The sequence below is a fragment of the Molossus molossus genome, unplaced genomic scaffold (assembly GCF_014108415.1).
Source record: "Molossus molossus isolate mMolMol1 unplaced genomic scaffold, mMolMol1.p scaffold_m16_p_13, whole genome shotgun sequence".
Taxonomy (NCBI): domain Eukaryota; kingdom Metazoa; phylum Chordata; class Mammalia; order Chiroptera; family Molossidae; genus Molossus; species Molossus molossus.
In genome coordinates this window covers 72,404,547-72,422,517 of record NW_023425348.1, presented here as the reverse complement: position 1 = coordinate 72,422,517, position 17,971 = coordinate 72,404,547, and the positions used below count along the sequence as shown (strand labels likewise).

Sequence of the window (17,971 nt, the reverse complement as noted above, 5' to 3'; positions counted from 1 at the left end):
AAATTATTCATTGAAGTGATGTTTATAATAACCAAAACCCAAACCAAAGAATCCCTGGGAGGTTTGAACAAGGGGAGAAGAGCTTTCCAGTCGATGGCATACCTTCTCAATGACGTCATTAGAAATGACCATCAGCCCAACAATAGCAACACAGCAAATGCCTAACATTCAAGATGATGAGATTCTAAAATATGCATGAGTTTGATGGAAAGTTTGAAGAGAGATGTAAGAATGAAAACGGAGGATAGGATTGGGTAGTGAACTTAGAGTGATTTTCCTCTTATTTTCTGAACTTTCTATGCTGTTATGTTTTCTTTAAAATAACCTTTACAAGAATGTACTGTAACACATAAAAGAAAAATTTATGGGTTTGGGGCTGTGCTTTCTTCATTTAAACAAGTCACCCAGAAGAGAAGGGAAAAAACATTATATGATAATTTGTCTAAACTCCACAAGGCAGTAAATTACAGAGGACACTTCAGGGCTCTTTTCCAATCGTAATGCCAGCAAGGTCCATTCCTTTAACTACCAAAAATGTGACAGGTATCCGTTTCTGGACAGAGAAAATGCTTATTCTTCTCCTTCCGTGACAGGGTGATGGACTTGGCAGGAAACGAGAGCAGTAAATTGAATTTAGTTGAGATTTGGAATCGGTTCCTGTGACATTTATATCACTAAGCTGGGATGAAGTGATCTAGGCATGGCGACCCTTACCTGGGTCCATAACTGGGCAGAGGGTCCTAATCAGAAGCAGTTACCAGAGCATTAGTGACCATCTCAGAGGCTCTAATCATTGGGCTGCATGTCTGGTGACAGAAATGTGCCTAAGGAAAGATTCAGTGGGCGTGATTGGCATGAGAAAATATACCAGTTCCCAAATCACAGAGCCAAGGGGCATAAAGTATATGACCAACGAATCCTTGCTCATTGGCTGAGTGATGATGATGATGATGATGATGATAGCTTACTGAGTGCTAGGCACTTCTAAGTGTTTTACATTATTATAAGTGTTGTGATCCTCACAACAGCCCCATTTTACAGATAGAGATACTGAGGCACAGCGAAATGCACACAGATAGTAAGGAGAAGAGCTGAAATTCCAATCCTTGCAGCACATCTCGCGAGTCAGTAGTCTTTTACGTGCAATGCTATTTTTCACTGATGGGCCACAGTAAGTCAAAGAGAGGGAAGGAGCACTGGACAGGGAGCCAGGGGACCTGAACATCATGGACGTCACAATAACCTGCAGTGTGACTTTGAACAGGTCACTTAACCTCTCTGGCTTGTTTTTTAAAAGTAAGTATGTGTATGTGTACAACACATGTGAAATGTAAATGTTCACATTCAGGTTCCGTATGCATGTGTTTAAAGGTTCATTACATCTTTAGCCCACTGACCATTCTGCTGCAGAAGGTGGAGGAATGGCAGATATTTACCTCACTTGCTCTCTTGTTCTCTTCTACACTGCCTCTATCTATCTATCTATCTATCTATCTATCTATCTATCTATCTATCCATCCATCCACCCACCCACCCACCCACCCACCCACCCACCAGTCCATCCATCTGTTTTTCTTTGTGAAGTCATCATTCTCCATGTATGTTACAATATTTTTCAGACTCTTGGGAAAATTGATGACCACATGATATCCATAGATATCCTTCTGAAAGTAGGCAAAGGGTTGTTTCAAGCTTGCTCAAAGGAGTAAAAGTCATTTCAAAGCCTATATAGTGGGCCACACCCGTTTGAATGACAGTATCCTCTCCAGTTCCCTCTCACTTTAAGTCCCTCCCGTCCCCACTACAATTGACATCCATAACCAACAGTTTAGGAGTGTTACCAAGAAAGGTAGAAGACTGTATGTGTATGTGGGGAAGAATTTCTGATGTTTCTCTTCATAACTACAGTTTTTAAAAAGCCCCCTTGGGGCTTTCTCATGAAGGTTTTAAAAAATGCTCTAAAAACATCACCCAACAAACTCGTTTTGGGTGACTTGTATCCTGATTCCTTCCTCTGAGCCTGTGCATGCAGAGGTAAAGTGACGGAGAGCCCTGTGTACCTGGATGAGCCTGCCCCCGCACTCCCAGGGGTGCTCCGGCTGCCCTGGCCCTCTCCCGCTCTGGGTGCTGGGCGCTCACCTCGCCGTTGAGCACCGCAGCCTCCTGGCTGCGGTCCGGGGTGGGGTGCACCACGGGGAGGGCTGTGGGTTTTATTGCGATGAGCTGCACAGACCCAGAGGACGTGTCGAAAGGGTCGGCAGCTGCCTTGCCGGAGTTGTCGAAAAGAACTGCTCCTTCCTCTTCATCACTCGCTGGCACTGAAGAACAAATAAACACATTGGTTTTATGGCCGTAGGGGAGCTGCACGATCATGGGGGGATTTATGTGGACCGTTCACAGCCTAAGGACATTACTCTGCTCAGAATGACCTGAGGAACAGCAGCGTCTGGGGCTGCGCCAAGGGCTCCCTGCTGCGTGCGCTGCTTTTACAGTTTAAGACCCGCGCTACTCAGCCCTCTGCTGCGTTATTCATGGGTAGGAGAGAATTTTAAAGGTCTGAATTTAAATGGTAAAAAACTGTTCTTTCAAACTTGTGACAAATGCTTTTCTTAAAAAAAAAAAGTAAAATTTTGTTCTCCAAGTTTGAGTCAGAGATGGATAAAATGCAATTTGGCCAAACCTGGAACCGCTCTTAAACTATGACAATCAACCGAACAACAGCGTCCAGTTCGCTCTCTGCCTCCAGAGCCACCCATTTCTGCACGATGTTAAGGTGGCGAGTCTTCCCCCGTCACAGTAACTGCAGCTGACAATTTACTATTTTTTTTTTCTGTTGAAAGGCTGCTTCTCAGTGATTTGGGTTTTCATTTCTTTCGTTTGTCTAAAACAAAAGAAAGCTAAGACATAACCACCAGAGAAACTAATTTAAAGCTACAGACAACTCCCCTAATTAAATAGAGCAATTTTCACGTGCGCCCTTTTAAATGCATTCTTGCCTCTGACTGATAACTCCACTGTGATTGCTGAAAGACACCAGCCTGTCTGTGGATTTACTTGTCCTTAAAGCATGTTCCCATTAAGGGCCTATAAGAATGACAGTTTATTAAGCGTGACTCGGTAAGAGATAAATTAAGTCTGTTCACACAACTAAACCAGTAGGCAATTTAGGAGCAAAACAGGTGTTATTAATATATGAATGTAATAGGAAGATATTTATCTTTCCTCCTGTCTGCTCAAGAGATTGGAATGTTATTTAAATTATTGAGAAACGCATAGTTTGTATCATTCTGTCACTTATCATAATCACGGAAGATTTGTCAAATTAAGCCAAGTAAAAACTGTTATTGCACAAGGTGGCTGAACCACCTCAGAGTCTAACAATGGCTAAAATTGGAGTCGTTTTTTGGTTCTGTGGGCTTATTTGCAAATAGTCCACTAAGCAGCCAATGAGAGCCAACAATCTCCACCCAGACATGTTACCAGATGCACGTATCTTTTTAGAGTGGAGTTTTGCTGGGCAACCTTTGCCTGGCCATCATGACCTCCCACCTGGACACTTGCTATGAAAGCCATCAATGGTAGCCAGACTCCCAGATGGCACCCAGTAATTCTCACCTCCTCAGAGTCACAGACACAATAAATAGGACTGACCTGTGTAACAAAAAAGAAATTGCAGAAATGACAGTTTGTTACTTCCATGGCTAGGTCATTAAAATATTGTGGCTTCCACTTTGCTCTCTCTTGGATCCCTTACTCTGGGAAAAGCCAGCTGCCATGTTATGAGGTCACTCAAGTAGCCCTAAGGAGAGGACCATGTGGCAAGAAACTGAGACACCTGCCAACAGCTATGAATGAACCAGCTGGTAAGTGGGTTCTGCAGCCCAGCCAAACTTAGATAACCACAGCCTGGACTGTGACCTCATGAAATTCTGAGCCAAACTACCCAGCTAAGCCACTCCTGAATTCCTGACCTACAGACATTAGTGACACAATAAATGTAGACTGTGGCTTTCGGTCACTAGGTGTTGGGGTAATTTGTTATGCAGCAATAAATAACTAATACACCTCCTAAACAACTCCCCTCCTCCAAGCTTCTACTCTTGTCCTCCTACTTTTAAAATACGTACTCCACCAGCAGCCAGGATGCATCATCTTTTCAAAAGGCAACCAGATCACAGCACTCCTTCAATCAGAACCCTCCGAAAGCTTCATGTCTCTCAGAATAAAACCCAGAGTCTAGTGTGGCCACCAAGGTTCCGTACAGCTGGTCCTGGCCACCTTGCCGAGCTCATCCTGCCTCTCCCCTGTACCCACTCTCCAGCTGCAGCAGCCTCCTCGAACACATCAGGCTTCTTCCCACCTCCGGACTTTACATTAGCTGTTTCCTCTGCTCGGAAAGCTCTTTCCCCAGATCTTTACATGGCTAGTTCCTGCCTAGTCTTCAAGTTGCAGCTTGAAAAAGACTTTCCTTGTCTCCCAGTCTAAAATACCCTGCCTCATCACCCTGCTATATTTTCTTCATAGCATTTAGTACACTGATTTGTGAACTGATGTCACCCGCCCCGCCCCTGCCACTAGAATATAAGCTCCAGTCTCTTTTAAGGGCGATGCCCCAGAAACTGTAATAACTACAACTCGTTTATATTCTCACTCTCAAAATGGTCCTATTCAGACTTGTATAATAAGTCCTCTACGTTTAAGAGAAAAATAATTAGTTGTCTTCCCCCCCAAAAAGACTATACAGGAAAATACATTATAGGACATCACATTAAATATTAATACTAAAATGTTGTGTGTGTACAGCAGGTTCATGGACATACTTAGTGCATAATTAGTCCCCAAAGAAAAAATGCGAGAGAACGCTAAACAAAAGGGCCACAATTACACTACGGAAGTGGCCCAGATACCATCGCCAGTAAATGCCACCATCTGGATCTGGTTGCGTCTTAGTTGCAATGTTGGTTTGAACTTCTGCAAATTAGGCCAGGAAGGGAGATTTTATTTCTTTATATTTAAACTGGAATGCAGGGCAGGGCTCCCATTTGAAGCAGAAAATGCTCTTCAACAAAGCATGCCCTCTCTTTCTGGAATTTCCATGAAAGCTCAGAGACAACGTATAACTAGCATCACTACCCTCTGCTGTTGTTTATCAGGTAACAGGCAAGTAAGTCTTCACCTCACTGGGAAGGCAAAGAAAGAATTAAACCGGAAACTGCTTCTGAGCTAATATCTCTGACACGTCCTCAAGGGCCCCTGCTACGAAAGTGGTAATTCGTCCTCTGCAGTCTCAGATTCTCGTCCTCCTCCAGCCCCGTTGCTCCACGACCAGCAGGAGGCAAGGTCTGATCGGATTCTGAGCCTTGGCAGTGAAATCTCAGTGACTTAAAGGAAGGCGCACCCTGAAAGGTTTATGGGGCTTTTTGTTCATAAATGACTGAAGACTTATATATATATTGTATGTTCTCATCTGGAACTCATTTTTGACCCTTTTCCTGGAAAACACATTTTCCAAGGTGACATTGGTTTTAATTCAGAAGTTGAAGCGTCTATATTTGGTTGAAAAAAGTTCAAATTATTTTGCTTTCAAAATTCTAGCTCTCACCTCTATCTTTCCACTTATATTTAAGGATGGTCCTGAAATAGACTTCAAAGCAGCCTTGCAGCTACAGTAGCTAGGGAGGCCCCTGAGCTCGAAGGGTCACCCACCCCGGCCCTGTTGCTAGAGGGATAGTCTTTCCCTTTCAAAATTCTTATTTTCACAAAAGTGGAAAATCAGAGCCTACGAATGCAACAAAACTAGTGGGAAATAAGAATAGTTTAAAAATAACAACCTGGTACATTAACATTTATTAACTAACCTTAGTAATCTAACCTCTAGAATGGATACTGAGCCATAAAACAACAGTATCTGAATGTTCCGTACCACTAGTCTATTGTCAGAGGCCACAGTCACACAATAAAATACCTTTTGTAAGCTGACAATCTGATATCTTTTTGTTTTCTCCACAATTCCATTCAATCTCCTTCCCTCCCTCCCTCCCTCCCTTCCTTCTTTCCTCCCTCCCTTCCTTCCTTCCTTCCTTCCTTCCTTCCTTCCTTCCTTCCTTCCTTCCTCCAATCCAATAAAATAAAAATACAGTACTGATTTTATTTTTGATGAACTCTAACCTAGCATTATGATAAAGTGGAGCCCTTTGATAAAAAGGACAGTATAGTGTAGCCCTGGCCAGTGTTCCTGAGTGGTTAGTGTTGGCCCATACACCAGAGGGTCACAGGTTCAATTCCCAGTCAAGGGCACATACCTGGGCCACAGGTTCAATCTCCAGAACCAGTAGGGGTGCATGCAGGAGGCAACCAATCGATGTGTTTCTCTCATATCGATGTTTCTCTCTTTCTCTCTCCCCCCCTCCTTTCCTCCCTTCCACGCTATCTAAAAAAAAAATTCAATGGAAAAAATATCCTTCAGTGAGGATTAACAACAACAACAACAAAAAAGACAAGTGTAGGTCTGTAGGTTCCACTGAAGGTCCACTCTAGAATTCCGACGTGCTTCAGCATCTGTTTACATTAATTAAATGAGTTGGTTCTATCATTTCTATTTGAAAAATTCAAACGGAAACCTCACTGAATGGGAACTAATGGTGAAACAGAAGCGGCCACACCCGAAAATTCACTGTGTTCACTTCTGGCAAAAAGTGCAGCGAAGCTCGGCCGTGTGGCTCAGTGGTTAGGTGTCGACCCAGGCATCAGGAGGCCGCAGGTTCAATTCCCGGTCAGGGCACACGTCCAGGTTGTGAGCCAAATCCCCAGTGGGGGGCGTGCAGGAGGCGGCAAATCAATATTCTCTCTCATCAATGTTTCTACCTCTCTTTCCCTCTCCCTTCCTCTCTCTCTAAAATCAATAAAGAAAAAAATCAATTAAAAAAAAAAAAGAAGACAGTGCAGTGAAACCCTGGGAAACCGGAGAAAGAGTGGCTTTTTAATAAAACAAACGCATTAAAACTTCAACCCCATACAGTAACTGCATTTTGTCTGTGCACCCTGCTGTTATTTCTGAACCTGATATTTAAAAAATCAAAGTGACCTAAACAGAATAAGGAGGCAGCAGAGAGGGTGGCCAAATAAGAAGGGTAAGGTCAGCAGAAGATTTGGAGCATGTCAGCGTCTCCCCCGAGGGTGGGGGGCGACGGGTCTGGAACTGGCCCTGCTCCCTCCCTGTCTCCAAATTAAATGCAGGGGCAGGGAAGGCATCTTCTTGTAACTGTGAATTTACTGACAGAGGAGTCTGTATTCTGCACATTCTCATGCATGAAAAAGGTAATAGAACAGTATGTACGTTGATCCCATTTTATAAAATAAAACAAAGCTATACAATAAAAACAGATACGGGTGTGTTGTTACATGCATAATAAAAAGGGCTGAGAAAGACACACTAAGTTGTTCAAGGTCATTTGAGGACTAGGGTGGATGGAGGGGCATCTAGGGGAGGGTGGACTTTGACTTGACATATTTCCAGGAAGGAAGGAAGGAAGGAAGGAAGGAAGGAAGGAAGGAAGGAAGGAAGGAAGGAAGGAAGGAAGGAAGGAAGGAAGGAAGGAAGGAAGGAAGGAAAGGAGGGAGGGAGGGAGGGAGGGAGGGAGGGAGGGAGGGAGGGAGGGAGGGAGGGAGGGAGGGAGGGAGGGGAAGCAGGGAGGGCCCCTTGGTTAGGTGCCATGGCAGTCTCGGGGCTCAGTTAAAACAGCTTGCCCTGTGCCTTCACTGTCCACCTGCCCATCTCTCCTAGCACCTCACTCTGGGAAGGAAGACCAGAAAGTTGCCAAGTTCACATCCCCCTTCACCTATCAGAGCTCTGGTCCTCTGTGAGCTGGCTCGCCAGAGAGCTGATGGGCAGGGTTTCTGGTGGTCCTACGGAGGACAGACATCCCAGGAAAACCCCACACGTCACACCCTGATTCTGCTGTGGAAAGCACCCTCTCCATGTTACAGGGCATGAGGAATTCAGGAGAAGGAAAAATGTTAGGCTCAAACAGAACGATAGTTCATACAAGTGTTTTATGTAACTGCTGGGAATGGGATCCACACTCTCCCTGTAGAAGAAGGTAAATCCATTGTGCCATCATTTCTTTTCTTTCTTTCTCCTTTTGTCAGAAGAAAAAGAAATAAGCAAGTGACATTTGAAAACAAAAGAATGTTCTGGCACAACCTGCGAGAGAGAGTCCCCGAGCCACACTTCATCCAGTTCCTTTTAAAAGGAAGCACACTCAGCAGACTACCGGGTCATCTGGCTTTTGCCCTGGCATTTCTGTAGGACTCTGCCTACACCACCTTTGAAGTTCAAAAGAGACTTTCTCTGATCTGAGTGGCAGCCCTGGGCACCTGAACCTGGGCTCCAGGAAGCCAGCGTCATCCGCGGAAGGACCGAGTGGAGAGGAGGATCAGAACAAAGGTGGGATGGGGAGCTCAGGGCTGCACATGGTGTCCAACAGGTGTGAGCTACAGATGGTGCCACAGCACAGCCAGGCAGCTCTGAGGACTTATCAAGAAACCCCAACACCAAACCTTTCTAAAGAGGGAGAAGGTCTGCTTGAGACACTCAACAGTTAAGTTGTCCTAGAGAATCAAGGCAGAAGCATAGGCTGATGTCTACGATGACATTTATTACTGTGCTGTTCTCCCTGGGGGAGGTGGATTTGCAACATCTGGACTCACTGGCCAAGACTGGACCCCAGAAAAGTATCAGGGAGTCAGGGCAAGAAAATGAGGGGAACCTACAAGACCAGCAGAGTTTCAGAGACCTGCCACCCAAGAAGACCTGGTGCTAGAAATGTTGATTCACCCCAGAATTAGAAAAACCTCTAAGCAAACACCCGATCATTCTGCATGGAGCCTTTTTTAAGGCCCTACACCATCCCATTAGAACAGGGGGCAGAATAATTCAAAGAAAGGGGTAAGGTGATACCCTAACAGGTAGGCAGGAAACTGATTCCTGGCCTTTATAGGATGCACGAAAGAACTAAGAGTGAAAGCACACTGGTGTGTGTGAGTGTGTGCAGGTCTATGTTTCACGCGTGTGTGGGACGGGCTTGGGGGTGGTGCTTGGCAGGGAAGGCTTCTCACCATTCCTCTTCCGTGCCTCCTCCTTTGTCACTTTCTGCTGTGCCATTACATTCTGGGGCGAGTGCCCCCCCGAGCTGGGCTTCCCTGATTCGTTGCTGATGACAGAGCCATTCTCACTGGGCGACCTGCTGGAGGTAACCATAGCAACAGGGAGATGGTAAGTTTCAACTAGAGCAGCCTCCTCTCAAGGTTATTTTATTTGCACAGTTTATGTCTGTAGCCTTTCTTTCCGGTTTTATCCACAAAGAAGAAATGGTTTGGGAATAAAAAAGAACCCATACTGCAGCATGGGTCAAGTAGCCGGTTATTCCAAAGAGCATTTACTGGCGCTTCGCTCTGCAGAGAAGTTCAGTGAGCACAGCCCTCAATTCCCATCTCTTTTCCATCAGCCCCCAGTGACTATGGGAACGGTTTTAAACATGCCCCCTTATTAAAACACAGCACTGTGGAGAGTGTTGCCAAGTGCTTGATTCACGTGGCATCTTCAGGGACATGTATGAATCATGGTTCTCTTTGGCTATTCTCTTTACAGAATAGAACTTGACTACTAAAGGTGAAGTCACCCCACCATTAAGTTCTTCACTCTGACACACACACACATTCTCTCTCTCATGTTCTTCTTATTTTCTAATCCTCACCTGAGGATATCCCTCCATTTATTTTCAGACAGAGTGGGAGGGAAGGAAGGAGAGAGAGAGAAAAACATCGACGTGAGAAGACACATCACCTAGTTGCCTCTGGCAAGACCCTGACCAGGGTTGGGAATGAACTGGAATTGAACCTGCGACTCAGTGGTCTGCGGGTCGACACTCTAACCGCTGAGCCAAACTGGCCAGGGCTCTCACATGTTCTTAACTGTGCTAACTGCTAACCACTTTCATTTGAAACTACCATTTTAAGCTATTCATTCATTGAGGAAATACTTATGTGCACCAACTCTGCGGGCATTGTGCCAGGTGTACAGGGGTAGAGGTACCAAGACACCGCCCATGCTCTCCAAGAGCTCCGCAGCAGGAGCACCTACTGTGGACCCAGGACAATGCTGAATGCTTTAGAAAGTGTTAATGCGTTGTTTTGACAACCCACGGATTTGGCAACATCAGCCTTGGTTAGCTCGTGAGAAATGTGAGGCTCCAGGAAGTGAAGTATTCTGTCCAGGGCAGGGTTGGGAGGTGGCAAATCAGCCCTGGGAGCCAGAGCCCCCTGCAGGTAGGGGCTGGAGCACCTTCCCTTACTGTCTCTCCTACAATGCCTTAGACAGGGTAAGCCACAGGGCCTTCCTGCCTTCCCTCGGGGGCTGGCCTCTGGCCTCTGGAACCTGGTGGGAAAATGAGCTCTTGAGAGCCCCTGCTGAGTTCATGCTCCCTTGGGCCTTAGGTCATGCCAAAGTGTGGGTGGGCGGAGCATAAAGACCAATTGCCTTGCCCTCTGTGGGAGACAATCAGGTGGCAGATATCCACCTACTGTCAATTGTCCAGATCCAGAACCTAATAGTGTCCAGCCCCTACACTGGAAATTTACTGGAATAAAAGGAAGCAGCACTTGACCTAGTGGATGCTCCTCTTCTTCCTCCTCTCTCCTCCTTCTTCATCTCGGGGAATTTAGAATTCTTGGTTCTGTATATGTCTATGCACTTTAGCACCCTAAGAATCATGAACAATGGAAATGCCCACTCACAGCCACGGGATAAAGCAGTCTGCCAGGAACGGAACAAGTGGGAGGTTCCTTGCCAAAGCCCCACAGATGAGTACAAGTTGGGGAATGTTGTTTACTACGCTCCTGCTTTGGCTATTGCCAGGGCACATGAGCTCATCAAAAGCTCAGATCGGTCTTGTCATAAGGAAACTCATCTCCTTTTGTTTAATTCATCATTTCCCAGTTTATTTCGCTATAGATCTCTTTCACCATAATAACCTCTGAATCTCCTATAAAACCTTACTGGTTGTTAAAGAATATAGTTTGGGAAAATATAGGGAAGGCATGGATTTATGGTATATAGCTTATTGATCCAAAAGCTATTTGATCGCTGAATGCTGGGAGTACAAATACACATACACGGAGAAGACATGTCCTTTGATTGCTTTTCAGAAGCTCAGTTACTGGCACATACTCTTCCAGCTGGCTTTGTTGGGACCAAGAGGTTTTTGGCGAGGTCCCCAGGAGAGGGAAGGAAAAGGCTTCTTGTCATCTATTTTACATTCGCAGATTACTTAATGGTTTTCGCAGGATTTGCATACCCTTTCCCTCATTTGATCCTGAAACACTTTTCTGGCTGTTCCTCTCACTTCAAGAAAAGGTGTGAGTGAGCAGATTTCTGGAGATGAAAAACCCTACTCTGCTTTACTCTTTGCATCGGCTTACAGACAGATTTACACGGAGCCATCAACTCAAAATGTCTGGTCAAAAACAGAAAGTGAGATACATGTATACGTGTGTCTACTCACCAGACAGTAACAAAAATGTTTTTTGAAAGTGTCACCTATGAGGATGTAATTTCGGGATATTGAACATAATAGTCTCCATTCTGAGGATATGGATGGACATAAAAACTGGAAAAAAGGTATCACCTCACACCTGTCAGAATGGTTGCCATCAACAAATCATCAAACAAGTGTTGGCGAGGGTTTGGAGAAAAGGGGACTCTAGTACACTGCTGGTGGGAATGCAGACTGGTGCAGCCACTATGGAAAACAATATAGTGCTACCTCAAAAAATTAAAAATTGAACTTCCATTTGACCCACTGATCCCTCTTCTAGGACTATACCCTAAGAAGCCTGAAACACCAATCAGAAAGAATATATGTACCCCCATGTTCACAGCAGCACTATTTACAATAGCTAAGATCTGGAAACAGCCCAAGTGTCCATCAGTAGACAAATGGATAAAAAAGCTGTGGTTCATATACACAATGGAGTACTATGCAGCTGTAAGAAAGAAAGATCTCTTATCCTTTGAGACGACATGGAGGGACCTGGAAAGTATTATCCTAAGTGAAACAAGCCAAGCAGAAAAAGACAAATACCACATGATCTCACTTATATATGGAATATAATGAATATAACAGTCTGAGGAATAGGATAGACCCAGAAACATGGAAGTAGGGTACAGACTGACAACCCTCAGAAGAGGGGGGGGTGGGAAGAGATAAACCACAGAACTTATATGCATGTATGCATAACCAATGGACATGGACAACAAAGCTGGGGACGGGGCGGGGGGGGGATTGGGAGGAGGGTGTCAATGGGGTAAAAAAGGAAAAACATCTGTAACAAAAATAAAATTAAATAAATAAAAATAAAATAAAATTGAAAATTTAAAAAAAAAAAAAAACTGGAAAAAAAATCTCATGGTGAGGATTAATCATTTGCTGAACAACGATGACCAATCACTGCATTGAAGTACCCAGTGAAGGAAGTCGTTGATTCTCCATCCTTGCCCGTTAATCCCAATCATGGACCAACAAAATAGCATCATCAAAGCCTACATAAGGAAAGGGACCCACAGTATCTGTCTGGTTGTCTGTAAGTGGCTGAATGTTCATTTTCTTTCAGTTTTAAAACAACTTTTAAATATTGAGATATCTTAATAACCACAAAATCACTGGTTTCCCCTATTTTTCACTTGCAAAACTTTTTGGGTAATCTAACAGGCCCATTCTGAAAGTCATGCAGTCCTGATCTCGTAGGAATGAGGAAGTCAATGGGGCAAGATAAATCATCTATTGCAGGAATAGATATATCTTTCTCTGTATATTTCAATTCTGCTCTGCTTAGGCTCCTCCTTGCTGGGGTAAATGGTTGAAGTAATGGTCCCAACTTATCCACACCTTCCTGTAACCAAGCTTTAGGAAGGCCCCTCCTACACTGACTTGGACTTGACCATGTATCTTGCTACGGCCAATAGGGCAGTAGCAAATACATAATAGAAGAGACTTAAGTGCTTGCCCTTTGGGGTTGTTTTCTTGCTGCCCTTGGAACCCTGTAATCGCCTTGTGGGAAAGCTGGGGCTAGTCTGCTGGAGGATAAGAGGCCATGCGCCATGAGGCCCTGGTTACCTGGCAACCCCAGACAAGGCAGCCCACCTGACTACAGATGCGTGATCGACCGCAGCTGAACTCAGCCAAGCCTACCTCAAGCCAGAGCCACGCCCAGCTAGGCTCAGCCTAAACTGCTGTCCATGAAAAATTATTAGCTAAATAAATGGTTGTTGTATTGAGCTGCTAAGCTCTGCAGTAATTTGTTGTGGAACAATAGGGAACTAACCACATGCCCTCAACCTTCTTTCCCACACAACCCTCTGAAATTCAACCCTCTGGTTCTCTGTGCCTCTTTCTCAGGTACTAAGAGCTGCTGGGAAAACACAGCTGCTTGACTCCAATATGAAAACTTGTATTTCTTCTTTTCTCCTCCAACTCCCTTCCTCTGGCTCCTCAGATTCCACTCTTGCTTTGTTCTTCTCATGCCTTTCTTCCTGACACTTTTTGTCTCCTTTGCTGATTCTTTTTCATCATCTGGGCCTGCAATCATTGCAGTATCCCCGTGGTCAGTTCTTGAATCTCTTCTCTATCTACACTCTCCTAAGTCCTCACAATGAGTCTCCTGGCAACATCCAGTCTCATAGCTTACATAACTAAACACCGACAACTGCTACATTGATGTTTCTGCCCTGACCTCTCCTCTTAACTCTAGACTCCTGGTTAACTGAGTTCTCAACATGCCCACCTGCATGCCTAATGGGCTTCTCAAACTTAACATCCAAACTCTTGATCATCCCCTATAAACTCTTCTCCTCCATTCTTCCCCAACATAACAAATGGCGAATTCATTCCTATTTTCGTACTCCACAATAAGCTATCAGCAAATCTTGTCAGCTCTTCCTTCAAAATATCTCTAGAATCCAATCATGTCTTACCATCTCTCAACTGGACTCCTGCAAGATCCCCTAACAGGTCTGCCTGCTTCTACTCTGTTTCTCTAGAGTCTGTTTTCCACACAGCAGCCAGAGTCAGCCTTTAAAACTGCAAGTCACATTATGTCATTGTTCTTCTCCAAAAACCTTCTATGACTTCTAATCTTTATTCACCACAAAATCCCCAGTCCTGACTTTGGTCTATGAAGCCTGACGTGACTGACTTCAGGCAACTTCTCTGACTCCTCTGGGGCCACTTCTTCCGCGGTCCACATCAGCCTCTGTGACCTTCTTGCTCTCCTTTGAGCAAGTCAAGCAGTCCCGCCTCTGGGATTTGCATATACTGTTCCAACTGCTTAGAACACTCTTCCTCTAGATAGCCTCAAGGCTTACACATCATTTCAATTAGGTCTTCTTCAAATGTCACACTATCAGAGAGGCCTTCCCTGACTTCCTGCTAGGATAGCATCACGTCCCCCCTCCGTCTCTCTATGTCTTTACCATGCTTCAGTTTTCTTCTTCATTCTCACCACCACTAGATCCTCTATGTGTCTATTTCTCTGTTTATTGTCTATCTGCCCCCCAGACTGTAATCCCCAGAGAGCAGGAAACTTGTTCACTGCAGTATCCCCAGTGCCTGTTAAACAGCAAGCAATCAATAAATATATGTTAGGTGAAGGGAAGGAGACAGGAAGGATATAGCTTTTCCAGCCATTGTGGTCTCCAGGAAAAGGAGAAGGGTTTGGCAATGGGAGTTGGTTTATTCAGTCAACAGAGCTGGCCATAGGGTTCATTACCTCTTTCTAAGACCATTGCAAAGTCCTTACAATGAGTCTCCTGTCCTCCAGCCTAACCTCTCCTACTATCTTCCTCATTACCACCTGAGTCATCTTTATAACTACAGGCTGGACATTACTGTCTTCCTCAAGAACTTTCAGTGGCTTCCCATTGGCTAGAGCATAAAGGTCAAAGTCCTTAGCCTGGGAGTCAAAACCATCTACAAGTTTCATCTATCTTCTGGTTTCATCCTTCACTACATCCCAGCCCCTGTGAACTCTAAACTCCAGGGACACTCACCATCAAGTGAACATGGCTGTCCCTTATCCTTCCCAGCTTTTTCAGACCGGATTCCTTTATCTCCTCCCACCTATTGACACCCCACTCACCCTTGAAGGCCTGGCTAAAACATAGCCTCCTCCATGATGCCCTCCCTCATCAGAATTAAGTTCTTGCCTCCTCTTTTCCAGAGCACTCTGTTCAGACTCCACTGTGGGCATCCACACATCACGCATCATATTCCAGCTATCTAGCTCTCTCGTCTCTTTATCTTGAGAGCCACAGGGTCAGGAATCCATCCTAAACCTCTCTGTAGACCTCCCAGTGCATGGCAATGCACTCCGTTCATGGTAAAAACTCAATAAATGGTTTGGAGCGAAATTCATAAGCCACCGAGAAACTACCAGATACAATACAACTACACATGCTAACTCAAAGAAACTGCTTTTAAGGTAAGTTACAGTTTGCAAGTGTGACATCAGTGCCAAATGTATTATAATGAATGTAAGAGCTACAGCTCCGCTGTTGTGGTTGATCTGCGACAGAAAACCTTCCAAGGGTGGCTCCCGAGAAGCAGGTATTGTGATTCTCCTCCTCTCCTCCAGTCTCCTTTTCAAATATTCAAAATGAGCGTGAAGGGGGATGTTTAAAGAGGACAGGGATGTGAGCTTCAGGGCTTTGGCTCTACTCAGCATTAGTTATTTCTCTTGCTGACACGGAGGGGCAGACGCTGGCCCGCCTACCTCTTTCTGGTTTCGGTGGACTTGGCCGTCTTGATGGTGCTTCCGTCCTGGGCGACGTCCCTTTCCTGCGAGGCAGGAGCATCTCTAACAGGGAGTGGGAGGACCACCGTCTCCTGGGTCACGGGGATGACCTCCTCGTCGGCCCCTTGCTGGCCCAGGTGCTGTTTGGCATAGTCAAAGCCTTGCACAGGCTGCAAAGAGGAAACAGATGGGCAGTCACGTTTCTGGCAAAGTGCGGCTCCAACAACGGCTGTAAGAGAAGACAGGTGGGAACGTGCATGGGTCGGGACCATGCTTAGCTTTCCAACAAACAGGAGTTCGCTCATCTCCATCGTAACTATCTCTGCAAAATCAGATTCTGTGTTGATTCCACCTACCTTCAGAATCTCTATAGATAAGACTTACTCAGAAAAGTGAATAGTGAAAACAAGATGCAAATAATGTGTGAGGACAAACTTCTTTTAAGGATCTGAGAGCACTAATTTTAAGTCTCTGGATATGGCTAATTAGAAACTCTTAATTGATGTGTTTAAGAAGGTCTTGTATAATCTCCTACCCAGGAATATTCTGTCACCCCCTAACTCCCCTGCAATAGTAGGTGTGTGACTTGGCCAAGTCACTTGAACACTGAACCTCAATTTTCTCATCTGACAAATAAAGAAAATCATATCTGCTTTACCTCCATTACCCTTGAGTATTAAGAGAGAATCACAGATCTGAAAACAGAGGGGAAAAAACATGCCACCACATGGAATTTATGGAGTCACTATTTATTTAAAATGTACATTTATTGTTGGAAGTATTACAGATGTCTCCCCTTTTTCCCCCATTGACCCTTCTCTTCCCCACACCTCTCTCCCCCACCCCCACCTCATCTTCACTGCTGTGTCCATTGGTTATACATACTAGTTCTTTGATTTATCTCTTCCCAAAGCCCCTCCTCCCCCCTTCCTTCTGAGGTTCATCAGTCTGTTTATGGAAATCACTCTTTAATCCAGACCTCTCCCTTAAGCAAGTTGGCTCTTCTATGATTCGTTACTGGGAAATTAGCAAGGCTTTTACTGCACAATGTCTGAAATCCCAAGCGAACAGGGCAGTTGTGAGCAAAACCCAACAGACATCTATTAGCGTAGTAATAAAAAACCAAGAGGCGCGTTTAAGCAACTCCTAGGAGTGTCTCTATTCTGCTTTACACCCCAAAGCAGCACAATACAGATCTGAGGCAGGACAGTGGGGTGGTTAGCAGCGACAGCTCTAAAAACAGAGTGCCTAGGTTCAAATCCTAGCTCTGCCACTTACAGCTGGGTGACTCTGGGTAAGTCACTGAAATTCCCTGCACGTCAGTTTTCCCATGTGTAAAATGGAGATAATAATAGTGTAAACAGGATAAAATGTGTGTGGCTATGAGAGCGATATTTAACCATTCTCGAAGGGATGCTGTGTGGATTAAATAAGTAAATTCAAGTCCAACACTTAGCTAAGTGCCTGGTACATAGTAAGTACTCAACCACTACTGGCCAGTATTGTTTGCCTTGCTAGTAAATCCTAGCCCAGGTGGAATGGGCATCAGAAATTCTCTTCAAGAAAATTTTGGGAGGAAACTCAACCCCTATCATTTGGGTTCTATCAGAACTTGAAATGATCAGAAGCTCCTCCTCCAGCAGCCAATTGAGCTGAGAAATATAACAGCAGGCTCCAGCAAGATTCAATGGTCTAAGGCTTTGACCCAACTGGTCAAATCTTGCTACCGCATCTCAGAACAGAATGGAGTTTTATTGCTAAATCCAGCAAAGCTTCCTTATTTTAAGCCGTCTATAATTTTGTCATGGAAAAACCCCCCAATTCCCTGGGAAACTCACTCTGGGCACTGTGCTCCCCCCACCGTCTTCTCTGAGGCACTCACACTGCGACCCGTGTGATGACCACTGGCATTCGATGCCAGGACCTGGAAGTGTTTCTGAAGTAGTGTCTGTCTATTCATTTCCCTCCCCATCCTTGGGGCCACATGAAACAGATGGAGCTTTGGATGACTTGATAACGTTACTGGATTACCGAACTGCCTGCTCCTCCTGCAACCGACTGGTCACCAACTGGGTTCAAGTGAAATGCTTCTAGAAGCCGACCTTTGCGCTCCAGGTTCAGTTGC

The 17,971-nt window shown here is 45.0% G+C and overlaps 1 protein-coding gene across 1 annotated transcript in view; it reads right to left on the bottom strand.

Moving 5' to 3' along the window:
* The window catches only part of KIAA1549L (KIAA1549 like), a 107,640-nt gene that overhangs the window by 46,783 nt on the left and 42,886 nt on the right, over positions 1-17,971 (bottom strand). The window contains exons 11-13 of the mRNA XM_036259001.1: positions 15,826-16,016; positions 9,118-9,245; positions 2,140-2,318 (exon numbers count right to left, since the gene is read on the bottom strand). Coding sequence (XP_036114894.1) covers positions 2,140-2,318; positions 9,118-9,245; positions 15,826-16,016 — 498 coding nt within the window. The remainder of the gene's footprint in view (positions 1-2,139; positions 2,319-9,117; positions 9,246-15,825; positions 16,017-17,971) is intronic.